Source organism: Centruroides vittatus, unplaced genomic scaffold (genome assembly GCF_030686945.1).
Source record: "Centruroides vittatus isolate TY-2023 unplaced genomic scaffold, ASM3068694v2 scaffold_2342, whole genome shotgun sequence".
NCBI classification, from domain to species: domain Eukaryota; kingdom Metazoa; phylum Arthropoda; class Arachnida; order Scorpiones; family Buthidae; genus Centruroides; species Centruroides vittatus.
The window spans coordinates 878,918-897,066 of record NW_027122688.1 but is presented as its reverse complement, the minus strand read 5'-3'; the positions used below and the strand labels follow the sequence as shown (position 1 = coordinate 897,066).

At 36.6% G+C, this 18,149-nt stretch overlaps 1 protein-coding gene across 1 annotated transcript in view; it reads right to left on the bottom strand.

The window, feature by feature from the left end:
- Positions 1 to 18,149, bottom strand: part of LOC136987499 (ATP-binding cassette subfamily C member 4-like) — a 39,936-nt gene that overhangs the window by 13,632 nt on the left and 8,155 nt on the right. Inside the window, exons 7-18 of the mRNA XM_067285231.1 lie at positions 17,841 to 18,090; positions 16,836 to 16,946; positions 16,294 to 16,380; positions 12,676 to 12,867; positions 9,372 to 9,466; positions 9,212 to 9,298; positions 9,047 to 9,143; positions 8,408 to 8,590; positions 6,440 to 6,636; positions 5,656 to 5,921; positions 1,235 to 1,314; positions 326 to 476 (exon numbers count right to left, since the gene is read on the bottom strand). Of these exons, the coding sequence (XP_067141332.1) occupies positions 326 to 476; positions 1,235 to 1,314; positions 5,656 to 5,921; positions 6,440 to 6,636; positions 8,408 to 8,590; positions 9,047 to 9,143; positions 9,212 to 9,298; positions 9,372 to 9,466; positions 12,676 to 12,867; positions 16,294 to 16,380; positions 16,836 to 16,946; positions 17,841 to 18,090 (1,796 nt within the window). The remainder of the gene's footprint in view (positions 1 to 325; positions 477 to 1,234; positions 1,315 to 5,655; positions 5,922 to 6,439; positions 6,637 to 8,407; positions 8,591 to 9,046; positions 9,144 to 9,211; positions 9,299 to 9,371; positions 9,467 to 12,675; positions 12,868 to 16,293; positions 16,381 to 16,835; positions 16,947 to 17,840; positions 18,091 to 18,149) is intronic.

The window sequence follows — 18,149 nt, the reverse complement described above, 5'->3', positions numbered from 1 at the left end:
TTCTCGCGGGAAATTAAACACGTTTTACGCTTTAGGCTGTTATTTGCGATACTGGATACAGCGTGTTGGTCTAATACCGTATATGTGTACGGTACTATACATTAACACTCATACATACTTGTTCAAATAATAAATTACGCTTTTAATTAAGGATACCAAACGTAAGATAGACGAGTGTCGGTTTATTACCACTCTGTCGAAAACGACTGGCAAGACCAATTGGGTGGTAAAAGCAGAAAAAAAGTTAATTTTAAACACAAAATATATGATTGATAACTTAAATGTTAAATGTTAAATGGGCAAATCGAAATAATACAATACTTACTTTTAGCTTCGAAGCGGTTGATTCCGACGGAGGTATTTTTACAGAAAGTCCAGAGAAAGACCAAAGCGAGCGCTAAAACCACCGAAGACATTATTAAGTAGGGACAAATCTTGGCTTCCACCGCGCACATACCAAGTAAAGAGAAAACGAACTGGATTTAAAAAATAAGACAACAGTTAGTGAAGAATTCCTTTAATACGAGCCACTTATTAATTTTCATTTAGTGTTTATTAAACTAGAATTTCTTAAAAATCTTGAAATTCCGATGCACATTCGTAAATCCGAAATATCAAAATGCCAATTCTTCTATGAAATGCACCGAATTTCCGAAAGGAATAATAATGTAATAACAAATTCTCGATGATAAATCTGATATTTTTCTGAACAGCAAGAGTAATGTAAAACTCGATACCCCATCGATTCCTCCTTAATAATTAAGCTAAAACCCATTAAAAAAAGAAACGTGAAGCTAGTTTTTGGTATATAGGGCGAGGTTACTTCGGAAATATTTTCGACGTCTCGACTATTTGCGACGTGATATTAAAGAAAGAAAAAGTAATAGATTAAACTGTTCTGGCCAAGCGCTTTGTGGTTTAGAATTTGCCGATAAGCCGGAAAATTCCCCTTTGGCCTACTTAGATAATGAAACGCAATTAGTTTTTATAAACCCTTCCGCCCCATCGTTAGATAATTGTAATTTACGCAGCAAACCGTTCCGTTCCCAGACTGGTTTTTCGTTTTCCAAATTTCAGTTCGACGGAAAATTTGCTTTACTCGGGTTATTGCAATATTAATCGGATTTAAGTAGGATTTTAAAGTAAATTCGCGTTTTCTTTCTTTCTTCCTTACATATTTTTAAAATTAAAAGTAAAACTCGAATATATTTATTAAAAAAATTAAGAATCTTACCATCAAAATTTTCATATTCGTAATTGGTAATTGCGTGTCAATTATGCCCGTGTCTGTAGAAAATCTGTTAAATATTTTACCTGTAAAGAAGAAATTAAACCAAGGATTAAGAAAGATCGGACGTTGATTCGAAATTTATAAGTACAAATATGACCAACGACATATAACTACTAGACCCCGAACCGGGCCGCCATCTTTGGAGGGGATAGAACGCGCGTCCGCCACGACACTTAAAGGCAGAAAGCCGCGCACCTGCAGGAATTACCTAATATAGAAACGACTGTTCGTCGCATAAATACACAATTTTCGCCACTGTAATTTTCACGAGTGATAAATAATAAACGAAATAGTCATAATGGTCCGAAAAATAATTTAAACTATTAAATACCAGTAGTTAAACTATTATTCGTATCGGTCGAACACGTCGCCAAATTAAGAAATGCGAGATACAAGAAATATATACGGGCGCTCCTGGACTTACGAGCACGACTGGTTGCTGAAGTTTTGTCGTAAATAGAGAAGTGCCCGCACCGGATAATATACAACAGTTCGTAGGAGCGATCGGTAAATGACGTCCACACTGGAAGAGGGAGAATGGGACTAGGACAAGTCGAACAAAAATCTGACAAGGGGAGGAGAAGGATTGAGCTTCGGTAGACGTCGGTTTATTTTTATTAAAATTTATACAGTTTACGCATTTTATTATATTTGTTTTAAAATTTCTTGTACGTTTCATTTTCACTTACGGTATTTATCATTCGTAAAGCGATGAAGGTTTAAGGAGAGTCGACTTTTGTCGGACGTTCGAAGGGCGGGAGTTACAGGAACTTGAAAAAACTAAAACGAGACGGCGTCAACGTTTCAAAAATATGCGAAGGTGATTTTTAGCCAGTCAACGTCCCATCAATAAACGTAATTTATTGACCTTTACAATAAACAACTTTGGTGTACTTTTACCTTACAGAAACACCACGACCAGCCCGATTGTCCGATGTGGTGGGTAGGCATTTCGGCCGCATCTCTGCCGCACACTCCGCTCGTCAGACTGTAGGTATTACCATCCATGTTAGCCAAAGGTATTATCTTTAGTACTCTCGGTGGCACAACCGGACGTTTCCGTAGACGTCGAGGAAGATCAAACTTTGTAGGAACCGATGTTTCGTGCAAATGGGTGTATACGTTCCGCGTATGGAAACAGCCAAGTTCAAAGTGCCGACTGCGAAGAACACTACTATTGCTGGGTTACCGTTTGTCACGGCGTCGACCACCCACCGAAACATTGCTTGTTTTTAAGAAACACGTCAAATATACGTCGACCGATGGTTTTACGTACAAAAGTAATCACCATACCATCGGTGGACGCTCAAAACTTGGCAACTCCAATATTTGCTCAAATTTTGATTACGGTATTAGCGAATAACGAAACATGTTTTCCATGATGTGTAAAACTCTCGTAGGTCCCGAGTTAAACCTAGTTCAATACGTAAATTAAAAAATTAATATCGGGTAATAACGGACTGGTAAAGGAAGTTTAATGTTTCTCCAGAAAAATTTCTTAGGGAGGAGATACGAAATGTCGATGGCCAACCGACGACGTTACATTGGAGCAGTTATGCCTATATCAAACTTACTGGCAAAAGGCTATACCGAATTCTTTTTTATGCCTTGCCATACAATTAACTGCGCGGCAACTCGGTGCCATTCCTGTTACGCTCTTGTGACAATTCCCGCGCGCTCGAATCTAAACAGATAGCAATTACGCCAGAAATAGCTGCGGTAAGTCGGCAGGAGACCATATGTCCACGTCATAGGCACTTTCCGGTCTTGTATCGGCTAGTTGAGCTACAAGATTCTAGGTTTTACCGCTCTGTGGTAAAGTGTGACCTAATTGTCACGTAATAGTAGTTGTATGCGTTTTTATGATGATCATTATGCGGAGAATAATGCCTCCCGAGAGGTCTTTTAAGAGTAACCGACCCTCTAATCGGAGGGTCAGTTACATACCCTTACATAAGTAAAGATAACCCGGAAAACGCCGGGCGGCCAGCCTCTCCGGGCGTGGTGCGAACCCACGACGTTCACACTGAGCACGATTCGCTGGCGAAAGCGAAAAATAGAGCGAATAACACGTCAGACACGACGTCGTTTCCGGCGAATTTTACCATTCTGCCGGTCGCTTAAAAGTTCGGAACTGTCAAGATTTTTTGCCACCCATCGTATTTCCGTTTGTTGTCACGTGTTTTAAGATGGCGCTACAGAAACTTTTCCGTACAATACAGTAAATGTTGTAATTACGGATTTTTAATATTTGTCTCACCCAGCATCGTTTTCTTTTTAACGTATCTTTCTTTCTGAATAAATAAACAAACGTGGTTTACGATGAATATCGGAAGCAGCCATTTTGTTTCCCGAGATGACATTTTCTCTCGATTGCAAATGATTGGCTGCTTAAAATTCGCAATAGCTTTTCGCAATGGTCGATTTGGTTAAACGAATGAAAATCGCTATTTCTTTTCTCATTCGCTTTCGTTATTCACTCAGTATGAACTAACCTTTAGACTGTGGTGGCCAAGCCTAGTTTCTTTGGCTTCGGACGGCGGTGTAAGTTTCTACGTTAACTTTTATCCCATTCGGAGTCTACAAGTTAATTGTACAGGTCGTTGAGTATGCTAAACGACTGCCGGATTAAATCGGGCTACTTGACCGCTATTGTTTTAAATTAAATTGTATATAATTTGGTACTCGAAGTTTTAATCGTTTACTAAACTTCGCAATGTTCGTACACGTATACGAATATAAATTTCAAACATAAGAATTAAACCAATTTATATTAAATATAGATCATTAAACTACCGTATATCTCGGCGGATAAGACGACCTTCAGATAAGACGAGGTATACATTTTAGTCGAAGTTTTATAGATTTAGCTTATATCTGTCCTATAAGACGACCCCAAACTATCAACGGGCTGCGAATTTAGTTTAGATCAGCGATCGTCATCTGAATAATTATACTGTATAGCGTATACGGAATTATGTCCTATTTGTAATTTTTCAAATGAAGAAATTTATTTTCTTGCATCTGGCAGCACTGTCTTGCGATTGTTGCAAGCATTCGCACCGATTCGGCATTCGGGTAATGACCTTGACTATTCACAAAACCGTCGTATGGGCTATTCTATTTTGTGCACATACTTTACTCTCTACTAGTAAATAATTAAAAAATTGCCTGTCTTTTTATAATGGTTTTAATTTATATAAATTTTTATCTAATTTTTTGTATCTGTCCTATAAGACGACCCAGGATTTTCGGGGCCTTTTTTTTATGATTCAACTATCGTCTTATCCGCCGAGATATACGGTATGTACTGTTTCTCGTGAATATAATGTAGTGGCAGAGAAAAGCGACGGTCCGATAATAGGGCTGGCATCTTTCGGAACAACAAATTCCCAATAGTGTAGAGAAAAGCGGATTTGAACAAGGCGAGGAGAACAGGAAAACCTAAAGTCGAAGCGGGGAACATTTTTCTCTTCCTCGGAGGGATTAAAGCGAGGATCGAATCCGGGCGAACCACCACGGTAATTTTTCATAGTTGAGAGACTCCTGGGTGCTAACAAACAAAAAAGTACAGAAAGAATCTAGCGGGAATAAAAACAGTTCGGATTACAATGAAGATGCCAACTTCGAACCGGCGAAAACTCGTTCGTTTTTCCGAACAATTCTTCGAAAATAACCGAAATCCTTGCAGTTCGAAAAATTCCGAATGCCGAAGAACTCTGTCGGATAACAACCGTGGTTGATTTTACCCAAAAATGCCAGGGTCGAATAAAAGCACCAAGGTTATTGGAAATATGGCCACAAACATGTTGTAAGGTAGTCTTGTAAACAGCCGGAGAACAGAGGCCATCTTTTCAAGTACAGGCAGAAAAGTAGCCTCTGTCTGGCCGTAACCTTATATTCTTCGTACTTAGTATTTTGAGAAAATAACATCTTAACAATACTTTTTCGCTCGTACAGATATCTTTCAACATTAAAAGCGGATTTGTCCGATGTCCGAAAAACCGTTATATCAGATATACAAAATGCGGACAGTGTAAAATATAGCGGATTACGGGTGATGGCCCGCAAAAGAAACGCTTACCTGCTTTATTTCTTTTATAGAATTAACTTCCGGTTAATTAAGAAAACGTGGATTAATTTTTGACGGAAATAAAAAGGGGAATTTAAAGCCGCGAATTAAATAATGAAATCTATCCGGCAAAGACGGTAACGCCATTTTATGCGGTTTGCGCAGTACGTCGACGTTCATAGGCGCGGCGATTGCCACGGTGTCGTGCTCCGATTTCGGGCATTCCTAGTGTTACGCGGCTATTTATTACTAGTCCGAGTTATTATTTCCGCCGAGTAAGCCGTGTACTCACCTATGGAATTATTTTCGATAAACGATATTTGACTTTGGATCATGGAACGGAGCGTGTTGTTGTGAACGTTTATCGAGGATCTACAGGACAGGACTAAGAATGTCACCGAAGAGAGTAAACTTAGAACGATCGAACCGCAGAACAGTCCCGAATAAATGAAAACGGCGGACTTGTTTATACGACCTTCGACTATCTCCCAGTCTATCGTCCCATTCGCTGACAATTCCTCCAACGTTTTATTTATATTTCGGCGATTCTGGCTACTCCTTGCAACAGTCAAATAACGTGTTAAGTTATTATAATACAATTTTATTTCTATTATTCAATAACCTCTCGTAAGAATATAAATAGAATTTATAAGAGTAGTTAGTCTTAATCTAAGATTTATACAAAAATTATAAAATTATAGAAAAATCTAAAATATCACGAAGATAGAAAATTTCAATTAACGTACGCATTTTATTTGAGTATTACTATCAACTTACGGTAGACTCTCTTTAATATCTCCCACTCGGTCTTAATGGTTATTACGCAGTTTTAGTAACAGGAAAGAATATGGAAATCATTCAATATTACTCAGTACACTTTGTATATACTAAGAGGTAGGAAATAGTTAACGATAACCTTTAACCGGACATTTTAAAGCGGAATTCGGTACAGACAGAAATACGGGTTTGTCTCGCGACGTCAAAAACTGGTGGTGATAACCAATAGTTGACGCCGAACGGACTGAAGGCAAGGAGAGTCTACTGCAGTCCCTACGGCATTTATATTAGACGGATACCATTTGGCGAGGTAATAGTCGTTGCCATTGGTCAGACATTGATTGAGGATAAACAAGAAAATTAAAATCAGTTGGAGAATCTTTCCCATTCCGGCATCCAAATAAAATTTCAATGGATTTATAAAAGTCGTTTTAATACTTAATCCTTTCCCTTTATGTTCTCTTTGGTCGTTTGGCATCTTTTCTTCATTTATACCCTGCAGAAGAAAGAAACGGTATTCAGAATTTCTCAAGAGTACAACAAAGGTTCGACTCGGACAACTTTATACGAATAATGATGTACTGGTGATTTTACGAAAACGTTAGAGTATGTTCTTTTCTCTCTCTCTAAACTCTATGGTGTCTGAATATGTAGTACAGTACTCGTAGCTATATTATCTTTACATTCGTATTTACATTTTAAATCAACGATTGGAGAGCCAAATTTCGTACCGGTCATTGGTACCGGGCGATAAATATTTTGTATCTATTATTGGAGACGTGTCAAATACGTTTGCCAGCCAAATCCGTGGCAAAGTATGGGTGCCGCTGCCTTAAATTCGAAACACTCTTAAAATATAAATAAACATCATCATCAAACCCGACATATTTTAAAGCAATCGCCCAACTAAAGCCGAATATGAATCGGGCTAGTCCCGCTCCGGGCCGATTCTTTTCTTCCAGTACTTGTAAATTATTTAAATTAAAATTATAATTATTAAATTTATTAAGAGATGGAGCCTAACGCCTAACTCTAGTGCCAAAGTGTTTTATAAATTACTAATATTATAGCCATATCTAGCCCGATTAATATTCGGCTTTAGTTGGTCGATCACTCTTAAAATGTTAGATATAATTGACGGTAGTGTTTGTTATTAAAACAGAATTAGCGGATGGCCGGATGGCCGAGCGGTCGAGGTGGCGGCTACCGCTCTCGGAACCCGGGATTGATTCCGAACGGGTCGGAAAATCCTCAAGAATTTTTCGCGGGGTTATCCGTTCGGGTACGTCGACCCCGTCCGTCACCACCCACCCGGCCGTCCTATTGTGGGTCTAGCCGAAACCAAATTTAAAAGAGGACCTCTTAGCGATCGCAGAGCGGAAAGAGTTGGAAAAAAAAAAAAAAAAAAAACAGAACTAGCAACTGCCGCTTTAATTTACCGATGAAACCCCGATGAAAAACTACAAATTTCCGATGGTGCTATATTTTTACTTTGAACGAATGAAGCCATTTTCTCTTCAATAGAACCGTCTGAGCTCCCTCATCTCTGAATGTTTTCGCACTTAATTTAAATGTTCATATTCGCATAGTCTTTCGCATATTTTCGATAATGATGATAAGTTATTAAAAACACGCAAGAAGATGTAAGAAAAATTATATTTTCCTACCCTCGGGTTATTTCGCTACAAAATAAATATTCCTACATAATATCACATAAACGCGGGGCCGGATTTACGTAAGGGCATTTGGGGCGATGCCCAAGGCCCCCACAAAACTATGTTTAAACATAATCTTTTTTTTCTATTACCGCGACAGCCCAGTGTAGCCTAATCACGAGAGCCACAGACAGAGAAAACCAAACCCGGGAAAAAATTTTGCATAGGTATTTTTCAATTAAATTAAAATAATTAGTTTTACACAATAAAATATATGTATGTTTACGATAACCTTATTTTTAAATGAAATTTTCAACTTCCTAGTTCAAATCTAATTGAAAGTACAGTATTTTGTGTAAATTTTCTAAATCATCAAATTTGCCTACTCTTAAAGGGGGCCCCCGCCGAATTTGTGCCCACGGGCCTTTGATTGTTAAATCCGGCACTGCATAAATGTATATTGATCGATTGAATTTTTCTAAAGAAGATACGATTTATATCAATATAAATAACGATGTTATTTTTGTGTAATTCTTACATCAATGTAATAATTACGAGATAATCTAAAAACGGTTATGATAAAATATAAACTTTCGACAACAATAACTTTACCTGGTCGTCATTGCATGGCATTCTTGTTGAAATTTCATTATAGGTCTGCGAAAAGTTACTCATTTCTTCATTGGAAAATTCTGTTTCTGTTGAATACGAAACCTCGTCGTCATTCTCGTTTTGCCCTAAATTTATCCCTATTCTCGACAAATGTTGGTAATCTCCCACGCTTTTACATTTCCCCTAAGTAAAATAAAAAATTAAAAAACCGAACATAAAATATTTAAAAATTTATATTAAAAGTCGAATTGATAAATATATGCTATATTTTGAATATTTCTCTGTAAAATATATGTTATTTATTGCGAGAAATCTCTGCCGTTTGAAGATTCGCGAAGATTATACAAGATTTAAAGAACAATATAGGCCTACATATATTTTACATTAATTACAAAGGTTAGATTATTCAAATTTCGTATTAGATTAACGAGAAATACTTTCTATTCATCAAAGAAATGTAGCCGTACACGATAAAAGATAATTAATTATTTACTTTTGTTAACAAAACATTAATTTTAAGCCATTATCAACGTAGCAAAATGTACTGTACAGTGCATGCCTGATCGTCGATACGTATATCCATGGCACAGATACACTTTTCTTCGCCGTTCGTGTGCAAACGGCCGAGTGTATACATACCTCTTTTAATGCAACAATTTTCGTAGCCTGTTTTGTGAATCGTACTTGATGCGTGGCCAATATCCTAATTTTATTTTTCAAATGTCCCATTATGCACCTGTTAACAAAGTATTTTCTATTAATAAGCAAACGCAAACGTTTTGTAAACAGAGAAGTAACGTTTACTTTTCAAATATATGTTTCGCAACGGGAGCATCGACGGCACTGAGTGGATCGTCCAGAATATAGATATCCGCATCCAAATATAAGGCTCTGCAAACGTACAACGTCTTCCTTCACCCATTGTCAATAACTAATATATAAATAATCGATGCCAATAACTGACCTGGCTAAATTTATCCTCGCCTTTTGTCCACCACTCATCGCTTCTCCTCTTTCGCCGACGAATGTTAGATCTCCATCAGGAAATTGTTTTACGTCCTTTGAAAATACAAATCATTATTAAACACAAATTGAAAAACTAGTTAAAACAAAACGAATGAACTAAAATAATAGGTAAATCATTTTGCAAATAAATAAGAAAATTACTTTTGATTTCTTCTACAAAAGTTTTAAAAGAGTGCTGGTGGTGTCGTAGGCAAAGAATAGTAATGTACAATTGTAAAGTCAAAGGAAATCCGCAGAAGTGACCTGTTACCTTTATTTATTAAACAGAAGTAAAAACTATACGTGTAGATTGCTACGAACTTTCATTTGTATTATATGCACCTGCCTCGGTTAGAAAGTAACTATCGAAAACCACGAGTAAAAATTCTTTTTCTATATATCTGACAAATTGCAAAATCCGTCAGCGGAACAACAGAGTAATTGACAAAGCAATAACAAGTTGTCGAGAAGGCAGACATAAGGAAGAAAGATTTCAGAGTTCAAGATTCTCTAACGTGGTGTAGAACATTGGGCAAAGGAATCCGACCGACTTCCTCCAAACTAAAAGGAAAGCAAAAAGTAGAAAAATTCTTAGACACCTTTTCCTAGTTAAGATTCATTTTTTAAAATTTATATTCTATAGTATCTTTTATTTCTATACTACTTATGAATTAGCAGTCACATCGGGTGGAAATTTTATCGATCTCGTACAAAAATTTTTTATCCGTTCAACTCGGATCCCGAACAGTAAATCCCGAGTGCGTAACTGAGGTAGAACCTGACACTTTTCTATCGGTGACAAACGTTTCGGCGATGGAGACTACCGGCCTTCTTTAAAGTTTTGGCTTCATATGTTTCTGCATAGGTCACAATACCCGCAGTCGTTTACGACTTGACCTCCGGGCATACGACGTTCACGATCGACGCGGCTTTGCCTATTGACGTCTGTAAACGAAGGTTGCCCGATCCGGTAAGATTTAAACTCTGCTATTTTCCGAGTTTCGTTCATTTTATGCATGGAAAAAGTGTTTTCGACATTTGTACAATGTCGTGAAACTAACAAGAAATTTGTCTTCGCCATCACGGCGTTGCAGAAACGAGACAACACGTTGACCACTCACAGCGCCAGCAGTGTGACAAGTGTTATAGAAAGATATATGAATAACTGAAATGTCTTTCATTTTTGTATATTGAATAGGTGGGATTCGATACAGACGTGCGTGTGTGAGCCCTCATGGTTTTCGGTAAAAGTTTTAAAAAAGATTTATTTGATTTTGTGTTTTCTGTGACGGATTTTAAGTTTGCTGATCGGCCGATACCCCTTCTCACCAATTTTTGTGGACCTAGGACCCGCCGTCCGGTATTTTACGGCCAGTGAAAGGCCGCACCGCGGCAACCCACTGGTCGGTGAGGCTTAGCTTTCCTTCTACTTTGTAACGTTAATTTTCTAACTAGAAGCGGCAGGAAAATTCGATATTTAAATTTCAACTTATATCGATTTTGATTTCTTAAAATTAGTCGTTTAATTTTTATTCGTTTTGGTAATAATTATCTAAAACGGCCGCGAAGTTATAACGGTCGTTCCGGAGGTCATTGACAAACGCTCCATAAGTCAATGACCTCCGGAAGCGTTGGTCAATGACCGGTCAAGGACCTCCTTTTTGCTGTCTTATCCTTGTTTTTCGACTGATATTGGGTATATATAGTCTCTATCTGTCATTTTATATTGCTCGTCGCGTTAAAACTTTACGCAACTTTTATTAAACGGTTATTGGCCGCGCTTCGAGCCGTTACAGCGGGTTTCGAAAGACGGGCTCGTCCAGTCCGATATCTTCGGATAAATAGTGTCTGGTTACTAATCGGTTACGCTTTCGGCTCACCAATTTTCTGAACCGTAGGTCTTTCTGTTTTTAAATTACGATGCCTAATTTGCCGCGAATTAGCTTTCCGGTAACGGGCCGGTTATTTGTTTTCGGGTCTCTCGGCTTTCAGTTCTGGGTATTCTGGGTATACATTTATCAAGCCAACAACAGACCCTACGAAGGTATTTTTGTAAGACCGTACGCGACCGTTTTTGCAATTTTAAGTCCGTTACAGGAATGGACCCGGGCTGTGGAATCTTACATTCGACACATTCCTCAACTCATTTAAAAATACACAGAAAATGTGGAGAATGAACTTTAGAAAGAATAGACTTATAAATAAGGCGGCCACCAGCAATACTATATGCAGTGTCAGTCTTGAGCCAGGCCATAAAGAAAAAATACATAAAACTACTGGCAATAGAAAAAAGGTATGTTTAGGGCGTACAGCAGCAGCGACTAGTGCCGCCGTGGTCATTGCGGACTTAACACCACCCCACCTACAAACAGAACTCAACGTGATAACCTGGTACTTAGCTCAAGGAAAAACACCTGGAGTCCAGGAAACAAGAATGCATAACCACAGAAACAGACAGATATCCTTAGAACTAGCCAAGAGCGTTCAAGAGCAGACCGGACACAAAATAGGCAGAGTCCTAAGAGGAAATGGCTATCCCACGACTTATGTGAACAAATACACAGTACAAATTAATTTTGACGACAAAATAGGGAAAAAACTAAATGGATAATATAGGCGGACAGGTCGAGAAGTGAGCGAGGAACGGGCTCAGATATAGTAATAATGAATAATAAAGGCTAAAACTGGCGGACTACTGCAGCAGCACGGAAACGGAGACGTGGGCCATCTGCCAAGCTACCGAATACATTAAAAAAACATAGATTACTTCAAAAGCCCGATTAAGCTCTACACAGACAGCAGAGCGGCCTTCAAACACTAGAAAAGAAGAAAAGACCAATCTTACTTGGAGCTGAAATGGAATAGGCTGGCAAGGATAACAAAGATCCGGTTCTGCTGGATCCCGAGTCATAGGGGACATGCCAGGAACAAGCTGGCGAAAAAAGCAGGCAGCCTTAAAACACATCCAGCATACGAGAGAGTTCCGATCACATACACCAAAAGAGAATTAACAATGGAGATCAACGAAAAATGGCAAAGAGAGTGAAACACCGCTGAAACAGGAAGACAGTGCTTTGCTTTCATCCCTTCGATTCCTTTCCGGAAGAAAATCAAACACACACACCCGGAAGCGAAAGATGTCGAGAAATACAGTAGAAGATCTGAAATGCTCGTCGTATATCATTCAGTTTGTAAACAGTTGTTTATAATATATAAAAGTTAAAGCTTAAAAAACGAATAAAATTTAATAAAAACAAAAAAACCTTTTCTAATGCCGAAACGTGTAATATTTTACGATACTCGATTTCGTCATAATCTTTTCCAAATAGAATATTATCTCTAATGGTTCCGCCAAAAATCCATGGTTCTTGAGAAGCGTAAGCGATCCTTCCTTTTATATTCATTCGACCAGACAATATCGGAAGTTCTCCTAATATTGCCAGCAACATGGAGGTCTGCAAATAAAACACAATTACTTCGAAATTATTTTAGTTTAATCATGTTTTTTTTATAACATAATTATCGTTATTAGTTAAAACTTAAGAAAAATGGAAATGTGACTCACATAAAGTTCTTTCTTAAAGTCATAGATTTATAAAATACTTATAAAAGATTAAAGAGAATTAGAGATTTAAAGACAATAAAGACATTTTTTGTGACACGGTCACAATGCCGGGCTGCAATTCTTAATCATATTTTTCACTTATTTAATTTCAAATATATGCATCATAATTTAAAATACGTCTCGCCCGTACGCATCTTACTTTTCCTTTAGCAGAGTCGTGCCGGTTATCTATCTAACATTTTTTCGGAGAACATAATTCAATTGTATAACGTGATTTCCGGTAGGCACGGAAAATTCCTATATAGTTAATGCGGACCTGCTGCGCCTTAACTAGTCAATATTCGTCTCGTTTTTCGTCTTTTTAACTCGTTCTCGATATTAAGGACAAACAAACGAACGACAATGGAAATTTATAAGTTTACATCTTTTTCAAATTGCACTCCAATAACTTTATACATCATTTATTGATAAATGTTTACTTTTTACTTTACAAGAAGCATAAGAATGGATATTACATATATTTACGAAGTTAGTCGAAGATGTTTTAAATGAAGTATAATAAAACCTGACATAATTTTATTTTCTAAAAGTCACTAATTATTCAAAATTCAAAATTTTTCAAAACGATAAATTTTAAAAGGTTTCAGAAAGAAAAACCGTAATAAAACTACGCCTTATACATTTTTGTTATATGAAAAATAGTGGTAATTTCATATAAACCTAAAAACAGGAGGTTGCTGTTTAATGTAATAACTTTTACATTTACTTGTAGGCTACTTATTACAAGCCAGGTAAATAAGATTTCGACTAAGTTGTGGATAAATTAAAAGAAACGTTACTGATTTTTTGTTGAAACAAAAACGAATAACTTGAAAATTTATTATTAATTAACAGTAATTGATCTTGGGTGATTTGCCCGCTTGTTTGTAGTACCATTTTCAACAGTAGCGTGCGTATAACTGCCGTAAGCCAGCGACTATTGGTTTTCTAAGAAATAACGGTTAGAATGACTCGTAACATTTTACAAGGCCGAAAATAATAACTATAGACCAATCTCTAATTAGGAAATAAGCGAAGTTGTACAAGGCAATTTTAAATTATGTAATTTCAGACATGTTAATTATTACGAGGTCGTCAATAATAATGTCAAATACGGGAGTCCATTCTAATGTCTACGAAAATATTCACGAACGGGAAGTTGATCAGTTTGTACTAGCCGGATTGTCGGGAGCTCCTGTTCCTCAAATTAAATTTTTTTTGGGGGAGAGACGATTTCGGTGAACTTTGGAAAAGCGGGAGATAACTAAATAGCATTGCAGATATATCATTTATGAAGGATGGGTAGATTACCAGACCGTGCAGAAATTTGTATAAATGAGGAAGGAGTGTATTTTGAAAGCCGAGGCATAATTTAATCATTTCTGTCAATTTTTTTATTTTTATTATTATTATTTTTTTAAATTCGGCCTGTTAAGTTACATCCATCCCGTATACATATATACGTTCAGAAATTCTACGTTAATAGCTATGGTGTTCAGTTTGGTTTGCGTTAACTTTCACACGGGGCAACCGAAAATATAACGGCGCGTGTCTTACAATCGTTTGTTACGTGATCGAGTTAATTTCTGGAGCGTTTAGAAGATAAATAGACGGAAGTACAGTAAGACCTTTCGACTAAGTTTAAAAAGTAAAATATCACTCGCGTTAAATGAATGCAGACGACAACTCGAAATATTTCGATCGCCCGGAATACGACGTTGTACGACAGCTAAAACAACAAAATTGAAAAAAAATATGCTAAGAATAAAATCTATTTTTAAGATAAATTAAGTACAATCGTTAGATTATTTATATGAAAATCGAGCTTTGTGTGGAAAAATAAAAATTTATCACCAAGTTCTTTCTTCAACTCGAAGACAAAATTTCGCGTTCGCGTCGTTCTTCGGACGTAATTTTTCGATACGATTTTGTACCTTCTGTTACAAGCGCTGTTAGAAATTCGCATTTTAAAGTAACTGGGGGAATGCGGATGAAAGCATTTCTGTCATTTTACGTTTCAAATCACGGCCATAAAGAAAAACCGCGTAACGATACGAAAGAAGAATTATTACAATGTTATAAGGGAGGAAATCGCGGCGAGAAGTTGTTAAATTGTTCAGTTACGCTCAGTCCGTATTATCTGATCTCTGTAAAAAAAATTCCAACACAAGAGCCGCTAATTGTCTGTAAAATCTGTAAAATATTTTTATAAGAAATCGTAAAAATACTACAAAACAAATGAATAACGAGTGAAGGTAGAGAAATGCTTATTTTTCTGACAGAACAGTACAACATTGACTTGGGAAGTGACGTTTTGCTAAGCCAAAACTAAGCGACTGCTAACGACTGAATAATGAAGAAACCGTTACGTACGGGTAAAAACAAAAACAAAATGGCAGAGAAATAGAAAAGGGTAGAATTTAGCGACTATCCAAGAATTTTTATAGGAACTGGTGTGACTGCGAAGACGAATTTGTTTGGAGGCGCGCGTTGGAAAACTGTAACGACGATCAAGTACTGAAGTCCGTTAAATTTCCTACAAGTTTGTTGGTTTGGAATTGCGTATCCTAGGAAGATACCGATAACAATAGCCGGAGTTAATGCAGAGGTTTAAATAGAAATAATCGAGCACTTCTCATACCACGAGTCGATAATCGACTAGTGGTTTCGACTCGAGAACGGTAAAGAATTTGTTACAGGAAAAACAAGTTAGGTGTTTAAAGTAACTTACTAACAGATCTATTGAAAACTGTCGAGGAAACTTAAAAAACTCGTCATTTCAAACGTTCCAAAAAATGAGGAGTTGGGTGTAGCAATTAGAGAGAGTTAGTAAGAAATTAATAAAGACTGCTGCCAAAGCCGGATACAATCAATGGCAAAACGAATATTGGACGTCATATAACAAAGGTTCCTACAAGTTTAGGTATTATTTATCGAACACGATGGGAAAATTTTATTTTCAAATAAAGAAAAATTTCTTCTTAAATTTTTAGTTTTTGCAAGAATTTCTTAATTCTTGTAAAAGTAATTTGTTTACTATTTGTACGTAATTTATCGTACAAATAAATTTTATTTCTAGCACATTTCAATTTTGTTGTTCCTAGAGATCCTACTCCCGACGATCGGAAAATCTGGGTCGTACGTATTGAAAAAGTCAACCGTTTTATTATTTGTGTACTATATATAAACAATTATAGGAAGAAGTCCATTGTTATTATTTAAAATCACAAAGGTATAAATTCTACGCAATATATTAATATTTAAAAAGTCACTTCACTTTTCCGGATCCTACGGGTCCAACCACGACTATTAAATCCCCAGACGTCGCATGCAGACTCGTATCTCGCAAGACAAGGCCAGAATCCTGAAAAAATTTTAGTTTTATTCACCTTTCAACTAAAACTTTATAAATAGTTTCTATCGAAATGCGTGTAAACAAAGTAAAGTGTTTCTGCGATATTTTGCGATTTAATTACTTTTGGTAAAATAAGCGTAACGAGCATAAATTGTTCCCTTTCACCGAATTTATCAAGAAAACCGCAGCGACTGACCAGTGGCAGCTAATAAATGAAGCATTTATCGGATGACTATGCGGATGAACTTACAGTACGTTAATTAATTGTTTTCTACCGAAGTTTGAAATTGAAGAAGACTCGATAGGTGGAACTACGGATGGTAACGATCGAGTTTTCACACTGGTTTGTGAAAGAGAATCAAAACTTAATTAATAAAATAGTTTTAACTTTTAGTAAAAGATAAAGATATAAAGACGTAATTATTTGCAAGGAACGAACGAAATGTTAGAATACAATTGCCTACCTTATTCCACGACGTGCTGATTCTTTCTAACCTTACTTCGCATTTATCTAAAGATTTTTCACAATCGGACGTCTCCGACGACTCTTCTTTTTCTTCCAATAACAAAAAGTTCTGGAAAATAACCAAGACAAAGGACGAATTTTAACCGACTCGTTTATCGAATAACAGATTCTATCTTATAGCTTTTTGTTGTCAAATCCTCAAATATGTACATTGTTTCTCGGTTTCTCATTATTCATTCTTTAATTTTGAAGCCATTCGCGAAATTCCTAAAATGTACACAATGCGTTTGTTTAATGGTATTAAATACCGATAATTTCCAGACTGGCGTAAGCGATATACTGTATATTTGATTAATCTAAAACCTTTTTTTTCTAGTAATTTCAAGAGAGAGTTTGCTCAAACGTGCAAACGTGCTCTTCATATTTAGTAATTTAAAACATTCGAGTAAGGTAATGGCAGAAATGTTCTAAGTATTATATAAGTGATTAATTCAAACTGTTCGCGACAAGGTTGAATCTTTTACGGACACTAAAAACATACAAAGAAAGTACATAAGTAGTTTTGCTACGAAATATAGCCTATATATATAGTACTTTGGACTTAGGCCGCTGTATTCTTTGAAATGATACTCTTATACGGAATTTCATGTTTCTAGTTTGCCGCTTCCTTATTAGTTGGCGATACCAAAGAAAATTTTTTAAAAAACTGCAAATATCCTAAAGATATCAGCAAATTTATACGAACGAGTTAGGTTCTAACCGGTCCAGCCTCGCTAATTTCTCGTGACTAATCCGAGTGTCCGTTACACCGCCGTTCCGGTCGACTCCAACAAGGGTTACGCTAGCCGCATCGGGTGTAATTGTTTGTTGTCTACAATACGTTATGTAAAGAAATCGAACGTAATTTTTAAATATTCATTTAGATAAGTTTGCACGCTAATCATTTATACTTAAGAATACAATTTATTATCGTATAAGATAGGTAAACTTTTCTTGTACAAACCTGTAGTCTTTTAATAGATAAAAGCGCTTCGGAGATCTGATTCACGGCTTGAGGTAGTGCAAAAAACAGCGAGCGATATATATTAAAAGTTAAACTAACGGTCATAAATACTAGACCGGCCGTTATCTTCCCACCCGTTAAATAAAATGTTAAAAATGGAAAGAATATAAAGGATTTCGACAATAAGAAACCCACTGCAAATAGAGGTCCCGATAACAGTAACGATGTTTTTATTCTATTCATTTCGGCTCTGTAAAGAAACAAAACGAGAAAATAAAATTAGTCATTATTTTACCATTTCTTTCGTAC